We start from the raw sequence: 19,751 nt of genomic DNA, 5'->3' as shown, positions 1-19,751 counted from the left end.
CCACACCGTGCTTCCCTGCCTGCTGGCACCACTCCTGGAGCATGGAGCCCTTGATCCGCTGCCCAGGCAAGAGCTGGCAGCGTTCTCTCCACCAGCCTGGCACGCTGCCCTCCCGAGGAACCGGAAAATACAGAGCCTTTAGTGCCACATGAAACAGTGTCTGATGCAGCAGGGGACCCTGGGCAGGTTTTCCCCTGCAGTAGTAAGGAAAGTTTGCAGACTCCACTTTGGCAGCAGTGTATGGAGGGATGCTGTGTGTGAGCAGCTCTGCCCTGAACTCTTCTACAGGGATTGACAGGAAGTTCTGGTGAACTTGAGTGGCTTCTTTTCGTTCTGGTTTGGGTTTTGGTTTTTTTCCCCTCCTGTTCGCTCTTTTACTGAACAGTGCTGTCAGTGGAACCTTTTTGGTTGGTCAGACCAGTTTTAAAAGCAGCTTTGGGCTACAGCATCTTTCTAAGCAGCCTGGCATAGCTCTGGCTGGGGAGCAAGAGACCTCTGATAGTGTGAGAAATGCTCTCTGTATCCAAGGAGGGAATGCTGGGTGGGGATTTACCAGGGAATAGTTGCCAGGTAAAATTTTCCTTCATTTCTCTGCCTTTTGCTGGTATCAATGAAGACCCAGGGCATCACCTGTGCTTTCGCTGGTTTTGGTGTGTACTCTTGAGGCAGTTTGCTCTCAGCCTAAATCTGATTCAGGCCCTCCCTGCCTGCCTGCACAGGCATCATGCCAATCCTGACCGCTCCTTGTGCCTTGGATTCTTGGTGTCAAAATGCAGAGGAGGAGCAATTCAAGGCAACTTGATGATATGCCTCATTTCATCAGGGGTGTCTCTGCTCAGGACCATGTCACAGAGCCATGGAATCATTTCTGCTCAGGTCCATCTCACAGAACCACGGAATCATTGAGGCTGAGCTCTGACAGAACTCTCAGTGGGCACTCCTGAGGTGAACAAACAGAAAACTGCTGTATTTACCCTGTGCCAGGAGGCAGGTAGCTGGGCAGCCTCTCCTCTTGCTCTGCTCTCCCCACAAGCTTCTCCAGCCCTCTGAAGTGTGAGATTTATTGTAGGCAAACCACAGAAGCTCTTCAAAGTGTTCCATGCCTTGCTCCCTTGTTAGCACAAGGAACAGGCACTCCTGATGCCTGAATTATTCCCCTTGCCAGACTCTGGAGAGACCCAGCTGGTTCCCTTGCAAATTCCAGGCCCCCTCCCTCTCTCCCTCCCCATCACTTTTATCTTGTACTTTCCTGCACTCAGATAATGGCTGGTACGTGCAGCAAAATCAATTTGGATCACAGCAATTTGGAGGTGAAGTGCTTTTGGATGCCTGCTCCGATTCTTTTGTTTGTGAGGAGGGAACAAACACCAGTGCTCAAACATGGTGCAACAGAAACAGAGGTGGCAGAGAGGGCTGGCGCTGCTGGCGAAGCAGAGCTCCATGGAAGCAGCCTTGGAAAGCAATCCATGGGTCCCATGGATTTCTGCATTAATGGGCAGCACCAGAGCTGTGACTCACTGGACCACCACTAGTGTTGTCTAAAAATACCTCAAGAGAACATTGCAGATGGATATTGCAAGTGAGTCACTCTTCCCAAGAAAAAGGCTTAAGGAAAAGTTTGTGTAAATTGATGGAAATTACTCTCATCACTAGGACAGAGGTTTTTAGGGAGTGCACAGGCTGTGGTCATTCCATTGCATCCATCCCTGCTGCTCAAGGCTCAGGCTGGCTGTTACCCCAAGCCCTCTGTCCTAGAAGAATGAGAACCTACTTTACATGGAAGGTGAAGGGATCAATGACCCATAGGAAACCAAATACTTAGAACTGTGTAACTTGGGACCAATGAACATTGAACCAATGAATTTCTCTGGGTTTTGACTGTGTAAGTATGGGAAAAATCTATTAAAGAGTTATGTGTGATGGAATTATTTGCTCTGCACAACCCAGGCAATGTGTGGATCAAATTATTTCTGTTGCACATCCTGGCCAGAATCAAGTAATGCCTAATTCTCTAACACTAAAAGTATTATTGGAGGGGTTTTGTTTTTCCCGTACTTTTGGTGACATCCTCAGAGCAGGGCCACAAACAAACCTGGGCCAGGAGAGATGTTCCTTGCAGTCACAGCCTCTCCCATGGCCTTTTTCCTGTGGGTTTTCCAGTGCAGCTGATGCCTCACTGAGTGTGGGCAGCTTGGAGATTCTGCTGCTCTCCAAGCAGGGAGACCAAGCATGGAACAGGCAGACCCAGATTTTGAGCTCTAGGATCTCATCTTGCTACGCAGCAGTGTGACCACCTCTACAGGCAAACAGGGGTTTAAAGCAGAGGCTTAAACCCCGTTTTTACTGATAAAATACCAGTGTCCAGTGATCCCAAGGGAGACTCCTGCCCACAGCCAGAGGGGCTGTGGGTAAGTTGCCAGTTTCCTACAGATCTCCCACAGACAGTGAGGAGCAGCTTTGGAGGCAGGCAGGGGAATGCCTGCTGAACTCAGGCAGCACCATTTCCTCCTGGTGTGCTTTCAGCTTTTCAGCTAACCCAGCTAGCAGGGCTGCCCCTACGGCAGCAGTAATAGGAGCAGCCCGTGATGGGACAGCTCAGGGTGTCACAGGTGGCACGGGCAGCAGCATGAGGTGGCTGCCTGGGGACTTGAACTCAGGATGGAGAGGTGAACAAAGAGGCACAGACCCTCCGGCTGGGGTGTCTTCAAGGAAGGTTTATTTGAGGAAACCCAGGAGGGAGCATGGGGCGCAGCAGGGAGGAAACACCCAAGGCAGAGAGCGCTCCAGGACAGAGGGTTAAGAGGGGATGGAAAAGGGGAGTGGTTAGCCCCGAGGAGGCAACCAGGGAAGGGGAAAGGGGAGGAACATGGGAGGAACCAGGGAGTATGAACCAATAGGGAAGGAACGGGGAGGAGTACAAAAGTGGGGAACCAATGGGGTACTGAACTGGGGAGAACATTCCAGAACTCAGCTACATAGAAGGAATAAGGGAGGAGGAGATTGTGGGGCCAATCCATAAATCACGGGATGACTACATAATTCAGGGGCCGCAGGGGATCACAGTTCCTCACCACAACCAGGAGGGCACTGATCCATAACTCATATCCAGCTGCCTCCTTCCTTGTAGCAATCCCCCTGTGGTTGGTTCTCTGGCTCCCTACGGGGCTGAGCCACCGCCACACTCCTGTTTCATGGCTGTCTCCTGCCCAGGAGCCCACTGCCTGAAAATCTGCTCCAGAATGTTAAAATCTTCTCTTGGAGTGTTAGCCACATCTTAGGAAAGGGCAGTTTTCCTGTGTCACTGCTCACAGGGACTTGTTTGAGGCCAGTGCTCAGCCCGGACAGTTCTGAAGCTCCGAGCGCGATTTATTGTGGTGTTTGGTCACTTTCTGAAATTACTCTGTTCCTTGGAGATTGCATTCCTTTTCAAAATAGCTCCAAAATGAAACACTGCTGTTTTCTACGAGTTTTTATTGTGAATAGGAAAAGAATGGGATGGGTTGGGATCTTGCCTGGGGCAGTTTGTCAAGCACAAGGAGAAGGCTTATAAACAAAAGGACAGTGAGGAGCTGGAATAAGGCTTGGGGCAGATTTAAGAGCAAATTCATTAATTTTTTCCAAACATTAGGAAACCTTCTCAATCTCCACAGCTACTTGAAAGGAGCCTGTGAGCCCAGGTCAGGCTCAGCCTCTTCTCGTGGGTAAAAAGTGGCATGAAAAGAGGAAACGGCCTCACGTTGTGTAAAGAGAGGTTTGGAGTAGATATTAGGGAAAAGCTTTTCGCTGCTCCCTGTGCTCCCAAGAAGTGGAAATGTCATTTGTTCCTAGTGGCAGGGTATAAACATTCCTTCTCTGCTTCCTGATCCTGTCACTTTGATCCATGTGCTTTTCCAGCCATGCCTACTGGCCATGGAAAAACACATCAGCCTGAGCTGATCTGTTTTTCCTTTCCAAACAAGTCCATTTATTCTTGGGAAGTGGGACAGGGAAGAGGGATCATGGAGCTGCAGTGCAAACCAGAGCATCCCTGATGTGGCTTCAGGCATGTTGGTTATTGGAGGCAGTGGAGATTTCAGGTCATGATACTTTTGCTTCTTAGAAAGATTTGCTTTCTCTTCTTTGGTGCCAAACATGTTTTGCCATAAGGAAAACAAACCCAAAGGTGTGTGATGACTCTGCCCTTTCTGAGGGCTGTTTTACTTGAGCAGAGAAGATTAACAGGAAAAGAGAAACTTAGGAAAGTTTATCAACATAATTCCTGGGGACAAGCTGTGAGTGAGCAGGGAGCTCCTTTTTTGGATCCATTCTAACGCTTTTGAGCAGTTACATTGTTGCCTCACCATATCCTCTATTTTTCCCCCTTTTGCTTTTTATTTTCCACTGTGTGTAGCGCTGGAACCTGCACTAAGGTGAGGAAAGTGCCCTGACATTCCCTTCACCTGGGAGGGTCTAAATTCACCCCTGTTCTAGCAGACCAAGCTGAGGACGGAGTCTAGTCAGAGCATCCTACTGTTTGAGTCACTCCCAGAATCCATCCATCCTATTTGGACAGAAAAGCCCTGGAGCCAGCTGCCCACATGGAAACCAGGCCAGCAAAGCCTGGTGCCTGCTGGTAGCTGCAGTGTGCTGATGTCCCAGCTGAACCTGCTGCTCCATGGCCAGAGCTGCTTCTCCTCATTCTCAGAACTGTCTCTCTCTCAGCAGAAGGTGCACTCTCAGGTCCCAGCTCTGGGCAGTCAGGGAATGTGGAGCCTGCTGAAAGTATCTGCCCTAGCTAATGCAGCTGGCATTGTCTGGGAAAACCAAACCAAAGAATTAGCAAAACCACAGGGGTGACAATAGCCACAGGTATCATTAAAACCCCAAGGGGCAGGTCAGCTGCCTCCCTGTGAGCATCAGCCTGCTGATGTGCAGGATGAACAACCCCAGTGTTCCACAATGCAGCCCTGCTCCCACAGCTGAGTGCTGCTGGGGAACAGTGGGCTTGGGATGCAGCCCTGCTCTGCTGCCTGCCCTGGCCAAGTAAGGAGATGATGCTGTGACTGTGGCTCAGTGATTTCCCTCTGGCTGCCCCGCTACAGAGCTTCCCAGCAGCTGTGGCTCTGCCAACTGCCACACTCTGGCTTCTGTGAGACACTGTGCTGGCAGACTCTGGTCTCAGTGCCTAAAAGTAGTGGGAGTTCTTCAAGCCCCTGGCCCCAGGTAGAGCTAGTTCTTACAGGGAGGTTGTTCCTGGTTTTGCCACTCTGCCCATCCTGGGTGTGCCTACCCACCCCTGCAAGCCTGGGGGACAGTGAGGAGGGACAGCACTGCCTGCATCCCAGCCTGGACATTCCCTGAGCAGCCAGTGCTGCCATGAAACCCCCAGCAACCCCAGCCATGAGCTGAGGGACTGAGCACAATGTTCTCCTGCCTTTGCAATGAGGAATTTCCTATTCAGGCCTGCAGAGAGCTTTTGGAGCTGCAGCACTTATCCCTATCCCTTCCCTCCTCTAAAGCTTGTGGAACAGGAGGAATGAGCCCTGCTTTGTGAATCTCACAGCCCTCAAGGCAGCCCCAGGATTTGGGGGAGCTTGACTCATAATTTCTGCATAGCTGGGGCTGGCAGCTCAGCATTTAATAGCTGTGTGCCTGGAGGACTGACTATAAAAAGTCATGTTTAGATTTCTGCAGCATTCATCATTTATTTGAGAAAATACAGCAGCAAGCGTTTAGGCAGACCCAAATATGGTAACTGGTCCGTCATCTCTGTCCCAGACAAAGGAATGATATGGGTTCCAACAACTTTTTCTCACCCTGACCCACACCTGACACCAGGGATACATCTATTAAGGCTGTTCAACAGCCACCATTAACTACTGAACGCATGGAAAAGCAGGCCTAGCAATTAGCAGTTTAATGCCAGGAGCTTGGGAATATTTTTGTTTTGTTTTTGTTTTGTTTTTCTTGTCTATATAAGTGGATTGCTTAAACTGAATTTAACATACACAGGGTCAGTCCTCTCTGATTGAAAGCTGCGTTAATATTATTTAAGTTTGGAAATGACTGGAAGTAAATCAAATTTAGGTCATTTTGCTTCTGAATAAGAACTTGCATTGAGGGATTGAATGCATTTAAACTAATCCACTTAAAGTCAAGCAGTGAATTAATTTAGATTATTTTTCCTGAGCAAGTCTGTCTATGTAAGACCTTGCACTGCTTTCCAACCCACCCTGTTTCACTTGGGTAGAGCAGTGTGGCACCAGCAGAATTAAATCCAGGTACACAAGCTGAGTGTTGGGTTCAAAAGTGTGAAATTAAATGCAAAAGATGTGTTTGGGAGAATGAACTCATGGTCTGGATGAGGTTTTATTTCTCTTCTTTCTAAACAGCCAGTAGAAATACAGCACATATCTATTTGGGGAAAAAATACAGTACATTGGACAAGAATTTGAAGTAAATCCAGAGACTGTCTTTGCTGTCCCTGAGGCAATACAGAGTGCAGCAGCTGGGTAAGGGTCTCAGGGGGTTTTATGGTCCCACTTGCCTTCAAAATACTTCTTTATCTGTTTTTTACAAAATACAGTGCCCTGATGAGTGTAAGCTTCTTGTACGTGGTGTTTGCATGGCAGGCTGTCACAGGGCACCCAAAAGAACTGGGGCTAATTTGTCACTGAAACAAATGAGAGCAGAGGTGAGTGATGTGGCTGCTGTTCTTCTTGGTGGTGTTGCTCACACAGGAAATGGTGAAACTGTTGTCCTCCAGGTAACCAGAAGTTTCATTTATTACTGCAAGCAAGTGGAATCCTGGATGCTTAATTAGGAGTTTGGTTCACCACAAATTAACCCATTTCTCCCTCATTGAAGTAGGGATTGACTTTGGTGCTTTTCCAGTGCAGCTTCTTTACATAGAATCCCTTAGGTAGGAAAAGCCCCCTAAGACCATCAAGTCCAACCATTCCTCCAGAGCTGCCAAGGTCACCACTAACCCATGTCCCCAAGTGCCACATCCACATGGCTTTTAAATCCCTGCAGGGATGGGGACTCTGACACTGCCTGGGGTGGCCTGTGCCAGGGCTAGACAGCCCTTTCTATGAAGATGTTTTTCCTAATATCCAACCTAAACCTCCCCTGGCAGAACCTGAGGCCATTTCAGCTTGTCAGGGTTTTCCTGACAAGTGCCATCCCTGGGCAGTTCAGCGTGACGACTCTTGGGACGGAACGGACCAGCTTGTGAGAGGTGTTACACAAAACAGGATTTGAGGAACAAGCCCAGGGCTCACGTACTTCCCTGGCTGGCAGTGGACCTTGTTGTTTGGGCTGGATGTGCTGGCTGCTTCCTGCTGGCTGTGATAACGTGTTGGGAATTGGGAACAGCGGCACTTGCCGGCTGGGAGCCAGCCTGGGATTATCAGCTCCTCACAGGGCTGCTGCCCTCTTCCCTGTGGCTAAATGTGCCAGAGGCTTGTGCTGCATGCTGAAAACATACTGGTAATGGACACCCTTGAAAACAGAGCAGAACTTTTGTATGTGAACATTAATTTCTGAGAGATTTTGAAAATATAATTTTATTTTATTTTATAAAGATTTTAAATAAATTTGTCTAGATTACAGATACATTTATGCCTGGAAATTGGTGTCAATCTAGTTTATCACAACAGTAATGCATGTCAGAGTGTGGGGTTTCTGTTGCTGCTTTATCTAAGTCAGGCCATGCCAGTTTGGACAGTGACAAATTGTTGCTCCAAACTGTCACCTGCTGACATCTAAAGTACACAGCGTGTCAGAACTTGGGCAAATATTTGGGCTAAATTAGGTGTCATTGAGGAGACAGCAAATAGCTTGTTTTTTCCTTTCTTTCCTCCATGACATGCACAAATATTGGCTGTGAAACCCTGGTATTTGCTATATCTGAGGTGCTGAAGGACCCAGTGGCCATAAGCAACAGAGCTGCTTCACCAGCACTGTACAACAGCTCTCCCACAGCAGCTCTCTCTCCACAGAGATGTTTTTGGGTGGCTGAGCTGGTTTGCATTACGCTGACGCTTCACTAGATGTCTCCAGGAGCAACCTGTGTGCTCTGAGATGCATCGCCTGATAAATCTGAGACTGGAACGGTCTGGAACTGAGTCCAAGCAGGAGCTGGCCTGTTTGCATGCTATCACTGCTTCTTCTGGGAATGAGAGCCAATCTCTGCTGCATGAGCAATCTTCTAACCTATTTGGGCCTTGTTGCTGAGAACTGGTGATGAATTCTGTCACGTAACACATTTACAGGCAGAGAAGTGAGGGCTGCTGCTGCACAGGGGAAAACATCCCACTGAACTCTCTCTTGGTCTCCTGCCAACCCTGGCACGTTTCACACACAGTTTAGGATGCCAGTGAAGATTCCTACATAAACTACTCCTCCATCTTCTTCTATATCTGGAAACAGTGGGGGGAAATGGTCAGCAGTAAAGTATATCTCTGCTCACAAGAAGGATGATAACAGCTTCCTTCCAGTGACTTTAATTAAACTGCTTCAGCTGGGCCAGTAAGTTCAGCTCCTTCAGCCAAGCAGCAACATTTCTCCTCGTAATCAGGAATTATCTCGTGGAGCTGCAGCTCTGCACGCCAATTGCATCAGCTCCTGTGTGAAGTGCTGATGAGCTGGTTTCAGATAGGGACCCACCGATTGTCCCAGGGATCTCTGCCGAGTACAGGTCCTTCCAGTGTGAAGGGAGCAAACAGCCCCCAGGGCTGGAGGCTCTTGCACCGCTCCTGCAGACCATGTGTTCCTCTCCTGCTGGCAGTACCCCTTTCCAGCCTTCTCTAAATCCAGGCACACTGCCAAGAGGGTGGAAGGGAAAACAGAAGGAGGAGAGGAAGATTTATCTGGTATCTGAAGGCAAGTCACACAGAGTGGCCTGGGAGAGGCCACTGGAATCACCCCAGGGCAGCCAGCTCTGCAGAGCTGAGGCGATGGAGACCCCGGAGGGAAGCACTGCTCACAGGCTGGTGCTGCTCAGCCCTTCTGAAAGAGCTGGGGATGGCCAGAGCATGCCCCTAGCGAGCCCACGGACATTCCCAAGCTGGGGGACAGCCTGGAGCAGGAAGGCAGCAGGGCTGCCATTCGGGGAACGAGGAGGAGCAGTGGGCCGGCAGGAATAGAGTGCTGGTGTGCCGAATGTGCCCCTCCTGTGCCCTTGCCATGCTTCAGAGCAGCCCCGAGCTCTCGGGCTGTCGCGGGCACATGCAGCTCCCCGGGAGCCTGCTGAGCCCAGGGTGTGGGGACAATTCCCATGGCAGGTCCTTGCTTGCCTCCTGCCCCATCTGCATGCCACAAGGCCTGATGCATCAGCAGGACGTGGGTGCTGTGATGCACACACAGGGTGCCAGGGTGAGGGTGCCTGGCGTGCCTCTGCCCACGGGGGTGGACAGCACTGCCACAGCAGGTGGAGGCAGAGTTCCTGTCCTAGGGGGCTTAGCAAGTCCTTGTGTTTAGCAAGAAATTAGCAGTACTGGGTTAACGGCTGGATTTCATGGCCTTAGAGCTCTTTTCCAACCTGAATGATTCTGAGGGAGCCACGGGAGAGTTCAAGAAAGGAAGGAGGCAAACAGAAGGTGCTTTCATACAGCCTGAGGGAAAAAATCTTGTGTGAGCAGCCTCCAAGATTTGTTGTCTGCAAGGGTGGGTCTTGGGGGACAGGGACACACAAGGAAGGTGGGGGCAGAGACTGGCATCCCGACAGTGTTGCTGGCCTGTGATGATGCTTTTTGCAGGACAGCATCCCTCACAGGCAGGCTTCTGTGGAGGGGTCCAACAGCAAAGAAAGGCAGAGGGACTGGTGGTGATCCAAGACTTATATTCAATTTCACGACCTTTTTTGTTTGTTTTCTCAGACTTTTACAAGCTGTAACCTGTGAACTCTGGATACACAAATGTTAGGATTCATTCTGACATGGCTATTCTCAATATTTACACAGTTACCCATCCTTCTTCTGCATTTCTGAAATTTTTCTGGCTTCAGAAACATCTTCCCGTGGCAAAGGGTCCTCCAGGGCAATTTCACTGCATGTAATAGGGTTTCATTTGCATTTGTTTTGAATTTTCTGCCCTTTAATTGTATTAAATGTTGCTGTTTTCCAGTGCCATCAGGCAGGTAGAAGAGCAGCTCTTTTCTACAGAGCAGTTGTTATTCCCCAGCCTTTCCCCAAGGCGGGATGAACGCAGACACACCACCAGCACTCCCTGTGCCCGCAGAAGGGGAGGGGAGCACGGGAGGACAGCCCATAAGGAGACACAGAATCACTCTGTAAACCTGATCATTGATTCGAGAGCAAACAAGCTGCTGCTGAAAGAAAAAAAGGAGAGCCATCCCGAGGCATTCAACAATGAGCTATGCAAGACACAGCCTCAAACCACAGGAAGCCCTGATATCCCATGAAGTAATAAATATTTTTCTATAAATACTAGCGGTTTTATTGCCTCTTTCATCCAGAAAGAACCCTAGTTGGCTTTTTTGCACTGCATATCCAATTTGGTAATTGCTTCTCCTTGCCATTGAAACAAAAGGTATTATCAAAGATTCACCAGTGGCAGAGGCTTAACCACTGGGACAAGTAGCTCTAGCAGGCGAGGGCTGTCCTGCTCCATCCTGCCTCTCTGGCTCCCACCCCACTGGCCTTGATAAGAGAAAGCAGCACCTAAAAAGAGGGGTGCAGGAGAAAATACCTCCAATTCTCAAAAAGTGACGAATACATACACACATACAAATACAGTGTATACTGTTTCCTTAGTCTGTTTGTTCATGTGTGTATTTAATTGTGAATCAAGAAGGGAGGATGTGGAAAGCTTTAGAAATATCTAAGGCTACAGACCAGAAGAGGAGTGAGGAAGCCCGGTGCTGCTGCTTTCCTTTAACCACCAAAGACCCCAAACCCCTCTGGCAGAAGGCAAGCCAGAAATCAGCTCTGTCACAGCCCTGTTAGTTTTCCTAGAGAGCTGAAACACGGAGAGTGTGTCCCCTCTGCTCCCTCCCGTGCAACAGGCCTCCCCAAAACCCTGAGCTCCCCACAAGTCTGTGAGTGCAAACACTTTTGCTCAAGCTTTTCAGAGAGAGGAGAGAACAGCCAGCCTCCAGGAGGAGGACACCCAGCTTTATCCAAAGCTGTGACTTTAAGCTGTTTTATCTAAGCAGATGCAAACTTAAATACTCTTAAATAAAATGGGAACAGGCGTAGCCTAAACTACTGTCAACTGTTTTTACATGAAAATCTCATCAGCTGGGCAGCCTTTTGAGCCACCCTGAACCTGGAGCACGAGTGCATGACTGAAAGGAGGTGGTTTGTCATCGCTGCGTGTGGCACTGCCAGGAGCTGACCAAAAGCTTTCAGCTGCTGGCCTCCAGCTTGCAATGACATCGTGGTGTGCACACACTCCCTGACCTCCCTCCAGGCACAGCTGGTTGGTTCTGCTGAAACCAGCTCATTCAGATGGGTAACTCTACGTGGGAGCAGGGGAGGATCACTCAGGCAGGCTTTCTGCTTACTGAGCAGGCAGGAAGGAGACAGCAGTGGCAATCAGCAGTGTGTTTAATTGCATCCTCTCTGCGGCTTGCCGAGGATGTGTGTGTGTGTGTGTGTGTGTGTGTGTAACGCTTGTGGGTTAAACAGCTGGTTTAAGCCAGCCCCTCTTACCTCACAGGAGAGAAGCAACCATGCCAAGCCACTGTTGCTTCTGCTTTTAACCTGGAACTTGAGCCGTGCTCAGCCTCAGCCCAGCACCGAACCGCTCAGAGGGTATGAACAAGCAGCTAACACCAGCAGCAGCACACGCCTCGGGTGAAGGGCGCGGCTTTCTGTGTAGGCTGACAGGAGCTGTGGTGGAAAGGTAGGGCCCTGGACTGGAACTCAAGGCGAGAAACCCTCCCATTGTCGTTTGAGACCCACCTGGACTGCCATAGGTGGGCCTCCCCACCGGCTCTGTGTAGGTGAAATGCAGCAGCAATGAGACTTGGTGATTCTGCCACGCAGGTGGTCTCTGCTGGGTGGCACTGCCCAGGCCCAGTCTCATGGTCCCCCTGTCCGTGCTTGGCCAAGGCTCCAGGGCCACTCTCAAGTGCAGCCCCCTTCAGCCCTTCAAACAGACTTGGGGTGCTGCCCACCAGTGTGGGATCACTCTCCCTGGCAGCTGGATTCTGTCTGGCCAACATGTATAGAACGATTCTAATCTCCTTGAATCCCAAATGTTTTTCTCCAGAGTTGAAAGCTCTTTGTGTGCATAATCTGTGAGTCCAAACAGAGGAAAATCTCTGTTTGGTCTGAAGAGCAGAACTTGGCGTGGCTTGCAGGGGAAAACGCCAAGTACACAAGGGCTGTTCACTCTTCTTGCAACAGTCACGGCTGTTCCTTAGCTCCACTAAGGCACATCTGGCTGTCATCTCTGCACATCTGTATTCTGTGATTTACACAGTTTTCTCCCAATGCTTTATGTGGTTTTGTGCTGTGATGAGGCTCTGGGAAGAATAAAAGTGCATCTTTCTGCCCCTCTGAGAGCCAGCTCTCTGGGAACCTTCCTAGGGCCCTCACAGAGGAAGGGGACCTCCTCTGGAGTCTCTGTGGCCCTCCACAAATAGCTCTCTACATGGCAGCAAGCGTGGAAGACAGTGGCAGAGGTGATGCAAAGCAAACTCTATAATGCTTAGCAGCATGTCAGTCACGTCTGATCTTTAGCAGCTTTTTTTCTTGCAGAAGATTCCTGTAGAAGATAAATATAGAGTGTTTCCTTCAGAAGAGTAATATCCACCGCGATTCCCTTCCTTCTGTTTCCTCCTGCACACGGAGCAGTTCAAAGCCTGTTCCACCCACACGCCAGTTTGTTGGTGGAAGAGGGAATTCTCCTGTCTTATGCTCCCCAGAAATGGAGACGTTTCAGGAGTTAGTACTCACTATGCTAGCACTGCATTTGCTGATTTACCTTGTGATTCTGAGTGGGAAATTTGTTCCTGAGCTTTGTAGGCTTCCCAGATAGTCCCAATCTCTGTTCTCAAGACAGCAAGCTCCCACCTGGTATTTACAAGCAGCCGTGCAACGGGACCAGGAGAGGCTTATGATGGAAGGGTGTGTAATGATTTTGCAGTGACTCCCAGGGTCACATTTTCAAGAAGTTACAGACTTCAAAGGGACATTTAAATTTAAAGGGAGTACTTTGGGAGCACTATCATAGCACTCTGTTGTGTCAGCAACAGTGACTTTCACCCCCAAACCCCTCTCACCCCGCAGTGGGTTGATTGCTTTCCCATGGCTTCAATTGGAGCCAGCAGTGGGACAGTTGGGATCTCTTTTCCCAGTTGGAGTGACTTGCTGTAGTGTTTGACAGCCCTACAGGTTTCAGAGTTGTTTACCATGGGATGAAACCTGCCCTGCCAGGGGGAAGGGAGTGTATCCTACCCGGAAAAAACACAAACCAAAACAAAACACTTCTTCCATAGTTACATCCTAGTCCAGTTGTTAACTCCATTTACTGTCTGGGTGGGAGCTAGCTCTGCCTACCCCAGGCCAACAGGGACACCAGTGTTGCTGAAGTTGTGTGTAGGAGCACAAGCAGTAAATGTGCAAGAGCAGAGTTGGAAACCAACATCCTGGTCAAGCCCAGAACTGGCAGAAACCCTTGCAGGAGAGAGTGGGTGCACATAATTCCTTGTTGCCCCCAGAATGAGACTGTCTTTACTGAGAAAGGTTGGTAACTAACAAAAACCACTGACAATGATGTTTACTTTCACTTCAGTCTGTGTCCAGCGAGCCATGGCAGCTCTTGGGGAGCAGTCCGACCTTTATAACAGAGGTATTCCTTCTGCTCTCCTGTTCACCTCAGCTGAAGGTGGCTCTCCGGCCCAAAGGGTAGATCTGTCATGTAACTCCGGTGCCTTTCTTGGGTAATGGTGTCTCTACAAGTGTGGGCCCTGCAGAGGCAGCTGTTCCCTTGTGTGTGCACAACACTCCGGGTTCAGCACAGCCTGTAGATATTGGTGTTAATGCTTCAATAGTTACTTATGACATTACATGGAAGGAGGGAAGAAAGGTTCTGGCCGGCGCAGGTTTTCCATCCCAGGAACCCCAGCAGAGGAGGGCTAGGGTGGCTGTGTGGGACCAGTCCTGTGCCAGAGCAGGTGGCACAGCTCCACGGAGGTGTGTGAGCCAGGGCGGTGGGAAGCTAGAGGGCTCGCACAGGACCAGGCTGAAGGGCAGATGGGGCAGGCGGCTGCTCACCCAGCAAAAAGTTCAGGGCAGAGTACGAGAAAGGGAGGGAAAATCCGCAAGCGCTCTCAGCGGGAAACCTCCCGAATGTCTGAAAAGCACAGGGATGGCACCGTGGGCTTCCCACTGCCGTCACTGGGAGCCCTGGTGAGGGGTCACCGGCGCACTAGGGGATTTCTGGTATCGAGCACCGTACGGGCGGCACAGGCTGTTGCCCAGCATGCCGAAGGGTCCCGAGCGGCCCTGCGGTGGCGGGAGGTGCGATGGGCGCGATGGAGCGATGACCAGCGAAGGTGCGTCCAGGCCACGCCTCGCCTCGCTCGCCCCCTCTCCGCCCGGCAACCTGCGGGCAGCGAGCACAGGCCACCGTGCCGGGGCCGCTGCCGCTGTCCGTGCCGGCCGGGGTGCCGCGGCCCCGCCAGCCCCTCCGCCGCTCCGCGCGGCCCCCGCCCCGTCCCGCCCGCTGTGGGCGGGCAGAGGCGGCGCTGCGGCGCCCGGCGGGGCTCAGCGCGGCGCGGGGAGCGGTCGGAGCGCAGCGGAGCGGCCGCGATGGGCGCCCCGGGGACGGCGGCGGAGCGGCGGCGGCTGCGGCGGCGGCGGCGAGGGGAGCTGCTGCGGGGCCAGCTGTGCGCGCTGTCCGCCCTCGCCCTGCTGCTGGCCGGCTGCGCGGCCGGGCGCGGCGGTGAGTGCGGGGCCGCGCCGGGGGGCGGCGGCGGCGGGGCCGCGCGGCGGAGCCACCGGGGCCACCGGAGAGAGCGCGGCTGCGGGGGGCGCCGCTCCGGGGAGCGGGGCGGCCGAGGCTGCCGTCCCCGGGGGTCCGCGCCGGGGCCCTGCCTCGCCTGGGCGTTGCGCGCTGGGGGCGGCCCCGGGAGCGGCGCGAAACTTGGCGGAGCTCGGTGCGCGGCTCGGCGGGGCGCGGCCCGCCCGCCCTGGGGGTCCCGCGGGCACGGGGGTGCGATGGGCTCGGGGCTGTCGGAGCCGGGTGCCCTGAGCCCTGCTGCGGGGCCGGGGCGCTGGGACTGTGCCCGCGGTCCGAGGGTCCCCTGCCCACCGCGCACCGGCTGCGCAGGGGGCGATCGGAAGCGGTTCGCGTTTCGCTTTGAGGATCCGTGAATGTAAGCAGAACTCAGGCAAGGCTTATTTGCCTTTAAGAAAAGAAGAGCATACCCTTCCGTGACTCGAATTTGCTTTTTTAATAAACAGACGTGTCTGAAGGGTTTCACGGTGTCCAGCATGGTGTGAGGAATGCTCTCATGTTCAGGGAAGAGCACAAACACCAGCTACGGCTTGAACGCAGTGTTTCTTGTGGAGTGTAAAGATGTTGGGATGGGTTTTTAAGATTCAGGACTTCCATGCCTTCAAAGTAATCAAATTGTCTATTTTTTTTGTACATGTCTTATAAAACTTACGCTTTTTTCTCACAAACGTGGTGATTGCTCCTGAGAAGTAAGGCCAGGAAAAACATGAGCATCATTGTAAGTAAACAGGAGTTTATGCATGTACTGAAGTATATTCAAGTCTGCCAGCATGGAAGACACACACGCATGACACCAATATCCATCCTTCCTTTACCTAAACTTCAAAGGCTGCCGGTGCGAAGGTATGCGATGCTGGGGCCAGACCTATGCTCTCTTCCCCCTTCCCGTCAATAGGAAGATGATCCATGTCCAGTCGAGAAGGCTGGCTGCATGTTGCCATTGCCACACAAAATATTAATAGATGATGTGGCAAGGGTAAATTTGACACCTTTTTTAAAGCGGCACGGAGCGCACTCCTCTCTCTGAAGTGCAGTGCTTATTCCCAGCCCGTGTTTTGGGGTCCCTGCCTGGGCAGAAGGAGCTCCATCTGCTGTAAAGGTTGGTGCCACAGGTGCACTCGTCTGGCACTGTGCCTGAGCCGCCGAAGTGTTCCTCAGCTGGTGCAGCAAACTTGTGTAAGGGCTCTGGCTGCTTTGCTTCGGTTTGGGAGCCTGTCTCATGTTGTGATCAGAGTTTGCTTAAAATTAATCTGAGCGATGAGGAGCAGTGTTTGGCGCAGTGGACCCGGCGCTCTGTGCGCCTGCTGCCACGCAGAGCTGAGAGTGATAGGGAGAAGAATCATTTTACAGGTGGAAGTTTTCCACAGTGCCCACTGTGCCCGCTGCATGGGCCCCAGTGGGCTCTCTGGGGAGCCCCACATACAGCCTGATGATCTCTGGCATTTGTGCTGTGGTCAGGAGGTGGAAAGGTGTATTTCTGTTTAGCTGTTTCAGTATTTTTCCCACATAAAAATGTGGGCTTTAAGATCCAACACAGACTTTTGGCTAGACCGTGGTGCTTTTGTGTCGAGTGGCATCTTTCTCCCCGCTGCCCTGGCAGGAGGGTCTGGGGTGGTTTTCACTGTGTGCTGTTTGGAGTGCACATGGTATACGCAACTCCCAACATCCTTGATGCCAGAGGGACTGATGGCAGCGTGAAGCTGAGCCCAGGCTTCCCTGGGGTGCACTGGAGATGCTGCAGTAACTGCTTCTCCTGGAGAGCCTTGGTGTCGAGGTGCGATCCAGCTCAGAAACCACGGGCTTGAATCACCTCATCAGATGAGGTTTTCAGTGCTGCTGTTTTTCTTAGTCAGGCCCCTTCCCCTCAGGCATAATTTCAGCTGTGGCCTGGATCCGGAGGAACAGAGCTTTTCGGGTCACTGCTGACCTGTTCAGAGGGTGTGGGGTGCCAGAGCCTCCTTTGTGAGGTGTGTGTACTTGCACGTCCCTGCAGGAAATAGGCTAGAGCCCTTCTGGAGAGACAGGTAGCCCCAGAGGTCTAACTGATAAACCATCTGTAGCAGGCAACTCTAGCAGACAGGGCAGAAGCTCTGGGTTTCTGGTCTGGTGGCTCCCACTGCTTTTCTGAGGGACCTAATCTAATCTCTCCATGTCTCCTTTGGCTGGGTCTCAAAAATGAGGCCACTCTGTTAAGTGAGTTTGAGATCTCCTGATGCTAAATGATGTGTAATAACAAAGCGTTAAAACGTTATACTGTTATATGAGGCTCATTCCAGTGATCTCTATATTCCACAAGGGTCAAGCTTTTGGAAATAGATACAGTGCTAAGAAGAAATCCAAGTTCACACAGTTTGTCCAGGCAGTGAACATACAGCTGGGGTGCCTCTTTCTCTCTTCCTGGCAGTGTCTGTGGTTATGCTCTGAAATTAAGGAAGTCACACTGGTAACTGAGAACTGTAACTGAGATCAAACACAGCCCTGCAGACCCCAAATCCAGCTGCCAACCACTGCCATCCACACAGAAAGGGTTGGAAGAAGTATAAAGTTGGTTTTATTTTTTTTACCCCTTCTTTATCCCCCCCATCAGTCTGACTAAATTCTCTCTTCTTAAGAGAGGGAGGAGTGGAGACTTCATTATATGAGACCATCTTCTAAATTGTAATTGATTCAGGTTTTTCAAGGGAGGCTTCTGAGTCAGGCCTTTTACCAGTTTGCTGCCATGGACAGCAGAAATAGCAGGGACATCAGTCAGTGGGATTTTTCTTTTCTTCTTTGTGTCTGTGTTTTTGGCAGGACGGCGAGGGAAAGTTGGGTCTGATTCTGCAGCCCTTACTCACGGGGATGGGCACATCCAAGCACATGGAGTTGGCTGTGTGATTCAAGTGTGGAAGATTTGGGTTGGTTTTAAGTCTTGTTTTAACTTGATGGGAGTGAAGTGTTCAGAATGGTGGAGCAGGACCTGCCAGATGCGTTTCGACTGGCTCTGAGACTTACCCCAGAAATGAAGCTCGAGCTGTTTTCACAGGACTGATACTTGCCTGGTCCTTGTGGGTGGGCTGTGGTGTGTTGAGAGCATCCATGTCATGAAAACACACTCTCAGAAAGCCTCTGAGCAATCCTGGGTGGCGTGATGAGAGATGGGGAGTAAAGATCCTGGGCATGTCCGCCTTCCACTCCTGTGCTGGTTGGAGGAGCTCACAAGACTGGAATGAGCCACGTAGGCTGTTTGCTCCTGACCGCTTTGTCACAGGCCCTGCCTCAAAGGGCTTTTCCTTGCAGATCTCCTTACTGCCAAAATAACACTGAAGAACCTTGGTGTGACAGATCCTGGTCCTCTAGCTGAGAGTTAACCGAAAACTCCCTGATTTCATTTGAATGTTTTGGTTTGTGCAAACCAAGAAACCCAAACCGAACTTTGGAGGTCATGCAATGAAAGCACAAAAGCAGTTGTTTTCCTCACCTCTTCAGCGGAGCGTAATCCTAGCTTCAGTGTGAGTAATCCTAGCCCAGATGTATTGCTGTAATCGTTGGACCCCTGGATATGGGAATTTACCCTCATAAACTCGGGAGAGGCATCAGGCCAGAGCGTGGTATGTGACCTCTTTGGCAGGGAGCGTGTTTGGCCTTGCAGGAAATTACTTGTTCATTTATTTAGTATTTGTTCAAGGTCCTGCACCGACAGCTGACTGAGACTGAGCCCTTGTGCTGAGCAGCTCGGGGAGCAGCAGGGATGGGACACGCAGCGGTGCTTGGAGGGGTGATGGGACCTGCTCAGAGCTCTGCTTGGCCGTCACCATCTGCTTCAGGTACCAGCAGAGCAGGGCTTGCACACCTGGCTGGAGAACTGCCTTAAAAACTCCCACATCTCCGGGCCTGTTTGGAGTCCACTTCACAAAAGTGTTGTGGAAGTGCTGGGCTGTGTGCCAGGCTGGCTGACTTGCCAGTGCTGGGTGCCTGAGGTGGACTCTGGCACACCAGCTGGAGCCATGGGATCGTGGTGCTTGGGATGTGGATGCAGGATGCTCAGGAGCTCTGGCTCCAGCAGGGTGTGAGGGCAGAGGGCTGCTGGCCCCCCAGCTGCTCACCAGCAGCGCAAACGCCAGGCTGGGAGAGGGTGATTCGCAGAAAGACTCAGCAGCTCTTGTTCCTTTGGTGCCTATTGAGGTAAGGTAGGCTTGTGATCCACGCCTGCCTGTGCTGATGGAGCTGTGCAGGCTCAGTCCTGTCCTGTTCGTAGCTTGTGGCCACTCCTGCCCTCATTGGTGCCTCCTGCCTGGGCTCTGGTATGATGGTAGCCCTTAGCTGAGCCTTTTCAGCAGGTTAGCCCAGCACAGAACTAGCCCAGGATAAGTAAAGGAGCTTTTCTGCCAAATTAACACACTGAAATGACTTGGTGAGGGGCATTGACAAGCCATGGCTGAACAGAGAGCTCTTGGGTGGTGGCTGTGGTCAGAGCAGCAGAGCTCATGAGGAGGTGGGCATGGTTGGTTTTTTTTTACTAAAAAAAATCCCTTTTTTAGTAGTTCCCTCCTGCTGCTAATCGTAAATTGTCTGTAATTAGAAAAGACAAGCTGGTCACACTGTCCATTTTTGGTCAGAGAACCTCAAAAGGCTCGGCTGGACCTGTCATATATTTGTGTGGCAGGTATTTGTGTCTGTATCCTCCCAGGAGGATACATTTTAAAAAAGTCTGTCCTGGTATGGGAGAGGGTCATTTAGGAGATCAGCATCCAGCCCTGCAGTTGGAAAACTCCCCTCACTCCTGGACCTGACCTGCT

General features: G+C 51.4%; 1 protein-coding gene across 4 annotated transcripts in view; it reads left to right on the top strand.

Moving 5' to 3' along the window:
* The first annotated feature begins 14,708 nt into the window (after nucleotides 1–14,708).
* Nucleotides 14,709–19,751, top strand: part of SLC24A3 (solute carrier family 24 member 3) — a 123,249-nt gene continuing 118,206 nt past the window's right edge. For 2 of the 4 annotated variants that reach the window (XM_085054066.1, XM_085054065.1), the window contains exon 1: nucleotides 14,710–14,898. In XM_085054066.1, coding sequence (XP_084910192.1) covers nucleotides 14,766–14,898 — 133 coding nt within the window. In that variant the 5' untranslated portion in view covers nucleotides 14,710–14,765. Of the gene's footprint in view, nucleotides 14,899–19,751 lie in introns of all 4 variants that reach the window. The other 2 variants (XM_085054067.1, XM_085054068.1) reach the window with 2 other exon arrangements.

The sequence above is a fragment of the Lichenostomus cassidix genome, chromosome 3 (assembly GCF_008360975.1).
Source record: "Lichenostomus cassidix isolate B80296 chromosome 3, HeHo_3.0, whole genome shotgun sequence".
Lineage (NCBI taxonomy): Eukaryota > Metazoa > Chordata > Aves > Passeriformes > Meliphagidae > Lichenostomus > Lichenostomus cassidix.
Note: the sequence above shows the minus strand (reverse complement) of the source record. Positions and strands in the feature narration are given on the sequence as shown.